This window comes from Falco naumanni, chromosome 4, assembly GCF_017639655.2.
Source record: "Falco naumanni isolate bFalNau1 chromosome 4, bFalNau1.pat, whole genome shotgun sequence".
Taxonomy (NCBI): domain Eukaryota; kingdom Metazoa; phylum Chordata; class Aves; order Falconiformes; family Falconidae; genus Falco; species Falco naumanni.
In genome coordinates this window covers 51,250,230-51,264,302 of record NC_054057.1, presented here as the reverse complement: position 1 = coordinate 51,264,302, position 14,073 = coordinate 51,250,230, and the positions used below count along the sequence as shown (strand labels likewise).

At 38.5% G+C, this 14,073-nt stretch overlaps 1 protein-coding gene across 3 annotated transcripts in view; it reads right to left on the bottom strand.

The window, feature by feature from the left end:
• The window catches only part of DIP2C (disco interacting protein 2 homolog C), a 325,277-nt gene that overhangs the window by 44,898 nt on the left and 266,306 nt on the right, over positions 1 to 14,073 (bottom strand). For all 3 annotated transcript variants that reach the window (XM_040592066.1, XM_040592064.1, XM_040592065.1), the window contains 5 exons: positions 12,656 to 12,779; positions 10,891 to 11,012; positions 8,067 to 8,178; positions 7,838 to 7,947; positions 4,961 to 5,091 (listed from right to left, as the gene is read on the bottom strand). In XM_040592066.1, the coding sequence (XP_040448000.1) occupies positions 4,961 to 5,091; positions 7,838 to 7,947; positions 8,067 to 8,178; positions 10,891 to 11,012; positions 12,656 to 12,779 (599 nt within the window). The remainder of the gene's footprint in view (positions 1 to 4,960; positions 5,092 to 7,837; positions 7,948 to 8,066; positions 8,179 to 10,890; positions 11,013 to 12,655; positions 12,780 to 14,073) is intronic.

Below are 14,073 nucleotides of genomic sequence, written 5' to 3'. Positions count from 1 at the left end.
CGGTGCTGAGAATAGGTCCAGTCTTTACAATTTCCAAATCAGAGTACTGGGAGCCGGCGAAAGTGGTGCTCCAACCCAGCACTTTGCTGTAACTCAAGCTCTGGTGTTGGTACTCCAATCAGATACCCCCAAGTCACTGGTTCCCACTGAAATGGCAGTATTTTGTCCCTGTAGTGCCCACACCACCTGCTGGGACAGTGTTGTCTGCCCAGAATGACAGCCAGAGGTTAACTCCAACTTCTCATCACTGGCACGTCTTCAAAAGGCCTTAGCCTCCCCCTTCCAGAAACATGTTTCAGCAATCTCTGAGCCTCACAAGGGAAGCTTTCTTAACATGGTTCCAGGTTGCTCCAGGGCACTTCTGAACTGTTGTGTAGCTTTTTATTGGCAAGTGTGTTGCTGACTGCTCCTGAGCACAAACACATCACCTGGCAGCACCAGGGGCGGGAATCATACACTCTGTGGAACTGGAGTGCTCAGGGCCACTTCAACAGAAAGTCCCTTTATCTAAATACGTAAAGCAGGTGAGCAAGTGCTAAAAATTTGGCCACTGTTTCTATTTTGTATTGAAGAAAAAAAGAGAGATGTCTTGCCCTGCATGGAGGACAGCCTGAGGTAAACTGGAGGATGCAGATGGCAGTGCCATTTCTGTTGTCACTGGCATTAGAGACATCCTAAGGCTGAATGCATCCAGCTCAGTTCATTACAGCACAGTTTGTAAGCCCCTGCTCAGACCTGAGGACCACTCAAGTGGTGTCTTAGCAACACTCCCCCCCTTGTCCCAGCTACTGCCCCATGTACTGGCAGGTCTACAGAGAGGTGGAGTTAGTCAGTCTGTCAGCGCACCTCAGAACTTGCATATCAAGGTAACTCAGGGCTTTCAGCTGCCCTTGAACCTTCTAGACTTGAGGCAGGTTTAACAGACCTATAGTAATGTGGAAGAAACGCAGATTGCCTCTTTCACAGATTGCCACTGGCTAAAGACTCCACTGGAAACAGGCACATGGCATTGTGTGGACAGATGCACCTTTACATTCCCCTGCCCCGCTTACACACTTCACAAAACACGAGAGAGATGGTTATGTTCATGTCCTTCACTTCCCATGTCAGAATTACCCTTTTCCGGTGTGGCATTTAGGCTTCTTTATGCAGTCTTACCTTTAATTTGCTATAAATAGTCTGAAATTGTGTGAAATGCTCATGCCTGCCAGATATCTTCAAGTTTGCCTGAAACCCCTAACAATAATTAGTTAGTCGCAGCACACTAAAGTTTTCTAAAATCCAGTTCTCATGTTAATGCGGCAATTCCTTGCTTACTTCTTGCACAGTTCCACCTGTTCGGTTAATAAGAAACCTTGCAGTCTCTTGCTCCAGAAGCTCTCTGGCAGCAAGGCTGGGGACTTAAGCTTGTGGCTACAGAACAGAGACAGCAGGAGCAGGACAGGAGAAAGCCACTTCGCTGCACCTTACCTGGAAAGCCTTCCCAAGATCACTTTATAGCATTCATGCTATTTTTTATGTAGCTACTGTGGACTTGAAAATTCAGTTATTTTAAATCCAGACTGAGTCTTACTGACTTGCACTATTACAATCTCACTTTGTGAGAATATGTATAAAATTCATTATAAATTATGAATGTACTTCATTTTAATTTGAGCAAGGACAATTCTATCTTCCAGTAGTAAAAGCGGAACTGCAATATGGGTTGGCTTAGCTGGCCTCAAATGGAGGGAAAATTCTTATTCTATTGCACCACTCGGCAACTATCGATTAAATAAATCCTCACTAACAAAATGCAGAATGCTCTATTCTGCCCCACAGTGAGCACCACTAAGATAGGGACATCTTAATTTCAGGAAACATTTTTGAACAATGAGATTTAGTATTGATTTTTTTACACTGGAGGACACTTTTATTTTTTTTCTTTCAAAGAATGTAATAAATTTTAAAATGTAATGCAACCCAGGTCAGAATACCAGGATCACCCTCTTAGAATGGAGAAATGACATCATTAAAGAGAAAAACACAAAAATAAGGTATTCTTTTATTGAGCCATTAGTAAGAACCTGTTAAAATTAGTAAGTTTGGAGTTTGTGAACTCACAACAGGGCTGATGACTGCTGCCGCACCCAGGACGTGCTGTTCAATGACAAAGGTTCCAAGGAAACCCTGCTGGAGCATGCAGCCAGTTTAGAGGCAACATGGTAAATTCCATTTTTTTAAAAATGTATTGCTCTGCTTTGCAAGGTTTCTTTTCTTTATTATTTCATGCCCTTTAGGCCATAAAATAATAAATTTTTTAAAAAATAAAAACTTTGCAAAACTATGCAATATATTCTAAACTTACCAAAGGGCTCCATGCTCCAGCAGCTTTCCTAAGTAGCTTTGACCTCACAGAATGGGGCATTCTGGGGCACCGCAGTGGAGCAGCCCAGCACAACGTCTAAGCACCTACAATGGGGGATAAAAGGTTAGTTTTTCTTTTATTCCTTAGTCAATGCCTCCTTTGGTCTAGTTAATAAAGGGTTTAAAATGTACTTGTCATTTTAGCTGCACCCAGCACAGGAGGTTGCTTTCTCTTCCTGCTGGGCTCCTAAAATGAAGTTAGTTCCTATTTAACGCTCAAAACCCCCTAGCTGATCAAAAATTGAAGATCTAACTTCATTTGCATATGCCATTAGAAGTATTAATTTAGTTAGTGGGAGTGGTGACACAGAATCATACTTTACAGTAGAATCCTCTGAGGTAGAAATCTGGGCTGTGAAATGTTGGGGAGGATTTATGTTAAGCTACAAAGAGTAAAATGCAAACTTGCAAAGTTTTAAGTTACGAAGAGTCCAATAACATCCAGAATGTATTTTTTGCTATCACATCAAATAATACTAATTTCTAAAATAGTAATGGAAATTAAGTTTGTAAGTGGAATTAAGGGAGCTGTATCTGATGTCAGAATTCTCTAAAAGACAGTCACAATTCAAGCAACCTGCAATTTTTCTGGTTTTATAGGAAGAGGACATCAATGGCAAGGAAGAGATTGACATGATGGTTCATGTTGCTGGCCTGATCTCAGTTCCTTCAACTCCCTCACTTCTTTTCTCTTCTTTGAAAATGGTATAAAATTTTCTATTCCTACTACAAGCCACAGACAAGCACAGACCTTGATTGATTGCTTTCTCCCAAAGGCTTGCTGCCTTACTTCACCTGCCAGACATAAAAAATCTTCTCCTCCTAAAAGGCTGAATATTAGCAGTATTGGTAAGGACCTAAGGGCAGCAAATGCTTATTTGTTGCAAATACGGTTCTGGAAGAACCAAAAAATCCTGTATTCACGAGAGTCATGGGCACCACAAATTACTTGGATTTTGGACAGGTCAATATTTATCTGTATTTTATGGCTCTATCATGATGGTGCATGGAAGTTATTCTTGGATGCTCCATGTCTCAACATTATTCCATACAATAATACACTCCTCAGCTGAACTCTCCTGTGGTGCTCTCAGCCCTTCCCTAGTCTCACTGAATGCACCATTGCAGATGTGGCTTAGTTCCCAGCCTAAATCAGGACATGCTGGAACTCATATGCCTATATAAAAAAATTTCTTAAAATTTTAAAAATCCTAAAAAAAATCAGCACTTAAAAGAATTAACTTAAAAAGAGTGATTTGTTTAAAATTTCAAAATTTCTGAAAGGTGTCTTGATTTTTTTTTGTAGCCTCAATATTTTTATTTATTTTTGTGTTGGGGAAATAAGACATTGGAAAGAAATGATTTTTCAAAATGAAGAAACCTCTAATCCCTACATAAAATCTGAAACAATATCAAGACAAGTATAGTTTAAATCAAGAAAGGCTGATCAAGAATGAATAAGATAATACTGTTAATCTTAGGCCCATTTAATATTTAATAAGAAGTATTTTAAAGGGGCAAAACCCCAGACCAATAGCCTTCCTTCAAATAAACAATAATCACTGAAAACAAATTGTTGCAGTTGCTTCCTTCAGGTATTTAATAAATTGGTAAAATTTTATCCAGGGTGTGTGTGTATATATATATATATATATAAAATTATAATTATATATATATATAAAAATTATAACTATATATATACACATATATATATGTGTGTGTGTATATATATATATGTAATCCAAAGTATTTCCCTGGATGATCTTCATTTTTGTAACTGAAACCAGCAGCACTGCTAGTGCCAAAAGAATTTCCTATGGAAGGAGCAAAGATGTCAGACTTCTGTGACGCTGAGATGTCTTCATAAAAATGTGTTCCATTAACATTCCAATAGCTCTTTCCCCTTGCCTCTGCATCAACCCAGCAGACTTAAAAAAAAAAATCGACAGAACTGCTTTCAGTGCTGAACTGTAACTTCCCTGGAGTATAGAGACTGACAGAATTGTTAAATTCCTAAACTCCTTGTTAAAGAAAAAAGCTGATTCACATTTCACTAGAAATGCCTTTTCCTGACAGCTTTGGTACTGCCATAGAAGTATCCTGCAAGAAAACATACTTCCATGTCTCTGCAAAAATCACATCCATAAGTCCCACAAATGAGGAAGTCCCCAATATCTACTTGTGCTTTCGGATTAGAGAATAAAAAAGAGTACATCACGAAACCACTTCCTTGAGGTAGTATTGGTAGAGCGCTGTCTTCATCAAACAAAACTAGCCAGACTCTGCAGAGACAGCAGTAAAACAGCAGGAGGTCAATGAGCAGCCTTTTTGATGCTCTGCACTTGTAAGTCTAAATACCTACGGCCATGCCCCGCTCAAAGAAAGCATATTCTCCGTACAGCACTCTCCATACAGCTTCCAGCAATTCCAATTGCCTATGTGAGTCCCAGAGGAACTGTCTGTTCTTCCTGTCCTTTTATGATTCACATCATCCAGTTTGTTGTGTTATAGTACAACAGAAACAGTATTTTAAAAGGTTGAGAAGAAATCTCACCTGCAGAGGCACCAGAGGACAAACCCAAGTCCACAGTAGGGGTCCAAGCAGATAGCAACTTCTCTGGAGGGATAAAGCTCACACTGCAGCTTAATAGAACGACAAAAGGCACTAGTGGCTGCATGAGACATCTGAAAGACAACAGCAAAGTAATTAAAATGATCGACTATGTCATTCAGAAGGCTCATTCCCAAACTGCGCCAAGTGCTTAAATCAGTTACAGGATAAAGAAAACAAATAAATATTGACGTTGTGCTCTATGTAAACACACGTGTAATTTATATCTAAGGAAGCATAATTCTCCTTCAAGAGGGCATCCAAATAACTGTGAAAGGGGAGGGGAGACAGAATGAATAAGTTTGAAGTGATTTAGGGAGAAAGCTGTGAGTGGTTTAAGTATGTGCTCCGAGCTTTATGCAAAGCTAATGATAACAAGCTAAATTTTCTGCAAGAATAAAGGAATAAATGACTGCAGGATCTCAGTGAAGTATTTTGCTGATCATCAGTAATATAATTCCAAGTACACGTTTCATATTACAATAAATAAAATTGCCAATGCACTTCTTAAACTGAAGAGGATTTTGCATGTGAAAAGGTACTAAGGACCTCATAATTCATCGATAAAGACCCTTGGTAAAGTTAGTAAAGTTTCTGTAAAATGTCTTCATGTTATCCAGCTTCTAACTGAGAAACAAGCTCTTAAAATCTTGGTAGGAAAGCTCTCAGAGATAAAACATGCAGAAAATAGAAACAAAAAAAAAAAAGATCAAAGGGAAATTCTGAATATTTTTCTATGTTAGGGTGTTTCCCACACTCACCCATCTTGGCTTAGAAGTTCTAACTACAGCGGGAACAGAATTACATCGTTCAATCTTTGTCCTCTTTGTTAATAACAAGAAAGATACCTATGTTAGAAATACAGCCTGGATAGGATTTAACTCATCTAACCTTTGATCTCTGCCACATACTGAGCTACCTGCTTTATATACTGTTAGAGTCAATGGAGTGGAACAGGCACTTGAGAGGTAAAATTTATTTGATCTTAAGGTAAATGGGAATAAAGCTCCAGAAGTGACTTTGTCTCCACTGCCAACGCGAGCCATAACTGAGGCTGGACATGTTCCAAGTGATGAAAAAGGACAGGCTCAAAACAGGTGTCCATACGCTGTTAACTCTAACTCAATCAAGACTACTTTTTCACACAGGACCAAACTGAACTCTACAAGTCCAGAACTAGTTTCATACTGTGAATTTTTGCACCACACTGGGTGCAAACTATTGAAAAAGTTCAGAGTAAATGTGACTGGAATCTACTACTTCCAGTGATTACAAAACATCAGCTTTTCAGAAGCCACATAAATTGTTTAGCCATCTTTATAATTTAGCATCACTGTGTTATCAATATAAGCCTTGTGACTCTTACGATCCTTCCATCAAAAATTAATCACTAGTGATGATCTAGTAGATGGTAACTGTTTACACAAACCTGCTGAGTCAGTGATCAAGAGGCTTTTTGACCCAGATATCAGAAGTTAATTAATTCCTTGACCGATTTATCTGCATTTCCCTTTAGCCACATTAAGAAAAAGTTTGTCGACTTGCCCTGCCTTTGACCATCTTTGAAACCCTCCAGAAATGGACTCTGCATAGTCAGTAGTCATTTCTGCAAGTCTGATAAGGTGGGATTCAGACCTGATTTAATATTGATGACTGCATCTGTAACAATCATTTAAGGCCCCCTTTAGAAGAAATGAAGACTTATGTGACATTCACCCCACTCAAAAATAGATGTTTCAGGCAACTCAGATAAATTACACCCTAAAAGTCCCTGCTTCTCTTGTTGTCTATTGAGGAGTCAAATGACCAGTCCACATATGTAGGCATTGTAGCTATTTGAAGTTAGATGAAATGAATCTTCCAGATTAAATGAATCCTCCAGGAGTGTCCAGTATGTGACCATCAGCCAGCTCAGCCATTTAACTGTCAGTTGACTTTGAGCTGGCCACTTCACCACTCTGTGCTTCAAATTCTCCATCTAAAAACTGAGAAAATGATGCTTTCTTTGTTTATAAAGTATACTGACAGCTTCTGAAAATAGATGGATGATGCCAAAGAGTATGAGGAATTCAATATAGGACATAAGTCTGATATGTCAGCAGAGATTGCTGAAGGAATCATAATCCTTGGATATAAACCAGACAGGACTAAGGAAGTAAAAGGTAAGAATAAAAGAGTGATTTTGCCTCTGCCTGCGAGTAATATGTAAGTTAGCAGCTAGGTAAAACACTTTTGATGAATAGTGGCTAGGGGGTTGGAAAAAATGGTAGAACAGAGATTTAAAGAGCTCAACATGCCTGAGCTTATCAAACAAATGCATCAATTAATGTTTTACTGCTTAATCTAGTATTGTACCAAGTGAATATATCAGAGACATCAGCAGTTACCTCAATTGCATGAAGAAGAGAATACTGAAAACCAATAGCTAGTAACTGAGTTGTGATAAGGAGGAAACAATGAATGGGCACTGGAACAAGTAGAAAAAGGGTGACTAATTCTCATTTCCTTCATTAAATGGAACCAGTGGATGCATCAGTTGAAGAATGCTTCAGGCAGACAAGCTAGTAGTCTATCCACAGGGGTACCGGAATGAAATTTTTAGTCTGAGGAGGAGGAAAGGGGCTCAATTCGCCACACACAGTACCATAGTGAGTACAGAAGAACTAATTTAATGTTAACGGAATCAAATAATGACAGCAAGGTAGGAAGCAATTCAATGTCTACTACCAAAAATCAGGAGGAGTTATAAATCAGGAGCAATGTACCACCTGCCAGCCAGGAGTGATAGCAGGAATGCCAGCTTTAACAGCAAGTCCCTACCTTTACCCCTGCTAGCATGCCAGTTGTGGAGACACTGAAGTCAAGGTAAGCAAGCATTTCAGGGTTAGAAGGTTTGTAGATCTGTGCAGGCCGCTTCTTTGGCAAATCGTCTAGTGAAAAGAGAGAAAGAAAATGTGTGTATCTTACTCCCACGACAGATAGACCTCTGAGTGCTTGACAAATACAATGATAAAAGAAGACACAGAGGTCCCCTAGCCTTAGTACTCACCTGTATCTAGTACTGGAGGCCATGTTCTGACATCCACTGCTGCTGCTGCCTCTCGCGACCGTAACAATTTACATATTAATTGTGTAGTCATTAAGCAGGCAGAGCGGCTCACCTAGGAATTTAAGAAATAAATAATAACGCAATGGGATACTGATTAATTCTCCCATGAAAATGAGCCAGATCATGATTTATTTTCTGCCAGAACAGGACACAGGTATATTAGCCTTATGTTTTCCAATCAGGAGGTAGAAAGATGCACAAAAAATGCAGCTCACAAAGCAGACGAAGTCATGTGAGTTTTACAAATTACATGAAAATAGCACTTTCAGAAGAGCATTGTAATGAAACTGAAGGCACCTTAATAGTGAGAATGTGCTTTTCCAACACATTATATCAGTTATGAACCCAGAATGCCAGTGCACAAGACTATGACCAAAACACGTCCTATGTGATGGTAATATATCTTGGTTGATAAACAATATTTTCACATAAACCAAAACCTAGCCTGACATTTATATGAATAATTTTACTATCTTAAGTCAATTTTATGTTAGCCATATATTTCCAGTTCTTGTGCTAGTGATAAACCACTGGGAACTCTTCTGATATCAGCATGAGTAGCTCTAAACCAGAAATTGTGCAAATGGCACTAAGAAATGAAATGGTGAGTTTACTGCAAATACCATCTGCACTGAATTTTAGATGACACATGCTGAAGGTATTCTCCTTCTAGATTTGCTATTTTAAAAAAATCATAAGTAGCAACTATAATAATATTTCTCACTGATTACAAAAATTAATATATTTAAGGAAATATTCAGACAAACATAAACATGAACACTATTAATCACTGAAGGTGGTACAGAGGACAAACTGAAAGGCAGCATCATTATTCTTTTCCCTGAACTTTGAGAATCTGTGCAAAAATTGTTAAGAGTATTTTTTTCTTTAAGGACTCTGAAACATTTCATTGCACACTGAATTGCCAGTGTTCAACCTAAGGAAATCAATAACCATATGTACACTAAATTTTACCACGGAGCAGAAAAGATCAGCTTCTGTTGACAGTAATCTCATGAAGGTCAACTTTATAGAGCACGTGAGGAAATCAGGATCATAGAAATACTGACCCAAGCTCTATTTACTTCCTCTAACCCCATGATTTTCCTGAATGGACAAACTAAATACTTCAAGCTAAAAATGAAAACAAATGAAGCCATTGCAGCGTCCCTCAATACAGTCATGTCACTGTCATGGCAAGGAAAGGCAGTTCTTACGTAGTTAATCTTAATCTACGAAAATCTTGATTTGGGACATATGAAGCAATAAAACAAAAGGAATTTCAAGAGCTGGTGGTTACCAGATGTCTCAGGAATTACATTATGTGGTGTATCAGGAGGTTCACTAAAATACAGAATGTCTGTGCCTGGATAATAGCAATTCAGAGGTAAACATGTAGGCATGGTAGGGCTGATGGAAAGGAGAAAAAAGTTATCCTAGCTACAGGGTAGTAGCTGCTCTAGATGGGGCTCAATAATGCTCAGTTGTGTTTTACTACTACCAGTTCATCACCAGGACACAATTATGTAGGCCAAATTTTACTCAGAAGTCATTCTTACTGACTTCAAAAGATGCTGTGTAGATATATAGCATGTCAGAGCAGGCTTTTGACTCCATCACATCAGGAAACTTGTATGGCTGAACTGGCAATGAAGGAAACGCCTCAATACTCTGATTTCTACAAGGTCAACCCTCTCCAAAATGAAAGAAAATCTTGTGTAAAACAGAGCTGAGAGGATTTTAAGTCAAACTGGCATTAATATGGCTAATAAATGTCAACATTTCATTTAGTCTATCGAAGGGACAATGATTACAAGGCAGATTAGACCTGTCCTAGTTTTTCATCATGAAACCAAACAGTTTTAGTTTGGCTATTAAACATCAAAGGAAAAATGATACAACACATTTTACATAATTCCTATAATTTCAACAACTGATATTTAAAAACTGTGAATGCCAAAACACTAAAAAATGAGAAACCAGGGGACAATAGGACAATTTCTCATACCTCTACTGATCCTTTGTGGCATCTGATGCCATAAGGAAAGTCACAAATTATAACTACCTCTAGTAGTTATTACTTGAAAATATCAGCATTAATTAGAAATGTTAGTATCATGTTTGTTTCAACTTGTTTTTTCAGAGGCTCAGAATTCCATTCAATAGATTAGAGACTGCCAGATATAAAAGGTTATCTCTTGGCAATCGTTTTATTTCCCTCAGTAACAAGCATAGTGAACTTATTTATGTGCAACAAAGTCTAAACTTCAACAGATAAAACCAAAATATCAAAAGAAAGCACTGAATGAAAAAGTCCCAGTAACACTTCTCTGGATGAAACAAAGTACCATCTTCACAAGAGAACTTTGAAATTGCTTCAAACTGTGAAACAATTAGATGTACAGAGCTGAGCACAAATCACCATCAGGTCAACTAAGCTTTCCACTGGGATTTTTCTCAATGGTCAGTGTAGTGTTGCCAGGTGAGGAATCCTACCATTACTGGCATACAGCTAAATACAAGAAAGTACTTCAACTGTATTTCTTGAAAGGAGTAGCATAACTGTGGCAAAAAGTGACAGTGGAAGTCAGAAGGCTGTGTGCTGCCAAGCAGTGTTGATTCTGCAACACACTGAAGTCCTGAATCTTTGGAAGCAATACAACTCTTCAACCTGCATCCCCACTCAGATCAGTTACCATTTCTAAAGAATACACAAATCCATTGTTCATCTAATCTGCTTGTGCACTTTCAGGTGTCTGCTCACCTCCACAATCATCTTCACTGTAGGTAACGTGGTAGCTATGTTCTGGGGATGCGGAGGTCGAACTGTTATTGGCACACAGCCTGCATACAGGCATCCATAAAATGCGGCAATCAGGTCTATTCCTGCATGAAGAACAAAACAAAAATCCTCCCCTGAAAATCAAATCATTTAATCACAGACACCCATGTCAGCATAAATATTACTTGAAACTCAACTCAGAAGGTTAAATGAGCGACTAAGCCCTTTAACAGACTTCTTTTTTAGCCCCTTGTCAGTATTTGTTCAGCTTCACTGATTCCTTTCAATCGTACTGTTCTTCTGAGCACGAAAAACCAAAGGCAACACACAAAGCTGCCAGCAGATATCATCATTTAGGTGAATTCCACTTTATGAACTGGAAGTAACCTGTTAAAATGACTGATTTCTACAGATTAATTATCTTCCTAAATTTACATTTATAGACAAATGAGAGTCTGCAAGAAGAGGGATGCCCCAGAAAAAGGATGAGGTAGAATGATGCCTGTTCCTATGAGCTGCAGAAAGAACATCTGGAGGTTTCATTAAATACTCTCTTTCTCATGTCATTTTAAACCTCAGATATGCAGCTTTGACTTATCTACCTGAAATTTTACAGTAAAAAAAGGAGTAATGATTTTGAAATCCTGCTTCTAATATAAAATTAGGTGTTGTTCTATATAAATGTTGACTGCAGGTGACAGATTGTGGACAGCACACTCTCTAAGGAGGCTGAACAGACAACAGCACAAAGATCTGTTGAATACTGTTGTTTGATAGCTCCCTGGTGCTGTACACAGGCTGTGATAAGATGACAATGGGCACCATTTTATTCTTTCAGTGGAAAAGGATCTGCAGTACTGGTAGGTTATTGTTCCGTCAATAAAATGTTTTATTCATGGGAACCGAAATACAGAAAAATACCGAAAATACAAACTTACGTTTAAAATATTAGTCTTCTTTTGTGAAGACTTTTTCATGTTAACCATTGAGAAATTACTCCTATAAAGATTTTAACCCGTAGCTTGCAGCTCTTACAAACCAAATGTCACAAAACAGAGCTTAAATCAGACTGTTTATTTCACCAACACACATGAAAAGCTAAACACAACCAACCAGCACTAGATCAGAAATAAGTTCAAGCAAATGTCAAACATGGTACTGTTAACACAAGCTTAAAATTTTTTACGTCAAAGGATGAAAATCCAAGCCACAGAGAGCCATCTAGGTTAAAGATCTATAGAGAAAAGAGTGATTATAATTTGGATTTTCTTGATAATCTGTTATTTATTCTTCATACTTCTACTCTAAAAAATCATGGGTTACTTCTTAGGTATTGCTGCTTTATCTTTATGAAATGCAGCACTTCCAAGAGGAAATTCAACAGGTGAATCTAAGAACAATCAGCAGATGGAATATTTTAGCAGAAAGTGTGTGCTCATAAAATAGTGTATTTCCAGCAAATTAAAAGAAAAGCAGCAATTAAATTTGACTGCTTATAAAAGGCAGGTTTTAAAACCACAAGTTATTCTTGAACTGAACACAAAGAAATAATATCTACGTGCACATGCTGAAAGAAATTCTTTTAAATACGTTTGACTAAGTTCAAAGAAATGCAAGCAAGGAAAATATTTTGTGTTTTACCAATTAACATCATTTACAGGTTGCTACCATCACCAGTGTAGCACTGTCTAAAGGATCTTGATAAACTTTTGGGACTACCAAGGTACAGGACATGTCAGTTCTTTACCTGGTGGGTAAACCAAAGCCACATGGTCTCCATCTTGTAAATGTCCCCGTTCCATTAACATGACAGCTATCTTCTCAGCTCGTTTATGTAGCTGGACACATGTTAGTGAGTTGGCTATCGTTCCCTGCACAGGAAGAAAGATGAATATCACAGAAGACAATACAACGTGCTGAAACTCTTTTCCTCTGCACCTCAGAAGTTAACTAGATGAGGTGCAGCCACAATATGCCATACAATCAACTCAAATATGGAAACCTCCAGCCTTATTCCAAACTGTAGTTGGAAGGAAAAAAGATGTTTGCAAAGCAGAGGAACATTCTCTATTCCTTTCTGTGTCCCTTCTGCCCCCAACAGTGTGGTTGCTCTAATCAAGGGAGTACAGTAGTATGCTAATAGCCTGCCCACATAACCTACACTTCCCTTGCTGCACAGGCAGCATTCCTGCTACAGCCAGGAACGTGCCTTTATGGTCTCAGCAGCAAACTGGAGAATCTGTGGAGAGCAATCCTGAAAATTGCACTTTGTTGTCTACACGCTGGAGTAAAGCCAAATGGCACAGCAGAAATAAAAGACAAGAGACAAAAGACACAGGAGAAAACAATACTTTGTGATGGGGAAAAGAATTAGCCCGGAACAAAAGCTAAGCAGATGCATATAAAAGAAATAGAGAAGAAAGGCATTCCTTGAATTTGAGCATGAAAAAAAAGGGGAAGTGACAACATACTACAGTTTGGCTTTTGGTACCACTTCAAAAAATGCTAACCCAAAAATATCAAACAGATACAGTGTTTTAAATTGGATGAGCATTACAGTTCTCACACTTCCTAAATATATATACGTGTCTATGTATGCACACACACAAACACACATTTAGAGAAATATATACATCTCTATCACAATATTCCCTATCACAGCTGACACCGCAGAAGAGAACTCTAAAAATGAACATGCAGGACAGACTGACTGTGCCTAGAGCTGAGCTGGCCAGGTCTGGGCTGAGATAAAGGGACAGGGCAGTATGGGAAGGGCTACACCTCTGCTTGTGCGCGCGTTCTGTGGAAAGAGAGGATTTCGGACTCCAGAACTGTTGTGATACACCTGGCACCTATCACAAGCACTAAGTTCACTTAAAAATAGGGAGTATGAAAAAACTGGTGTGTGTGCGTGTGTACATTAAAAAGAATAATGTATCAAAAATGCAGTGCAATGCAATCAAAAATATTGCATTGCTATCCTTATTAAGAGAGAAAGCAAGAAGGTCTACTGTTTTAAACAAATTTTCTTTACACTCTATTTTAACAAGGCAAGGAATAATATTTGGCCTGGTTGCTGGCTTCTATCTACCATCCCCATCCCCCCACTGCAGTATTGTTGACCACAAATTTCAGAGAGGAGAGAGCAGTTTGACAAAGGTCTAG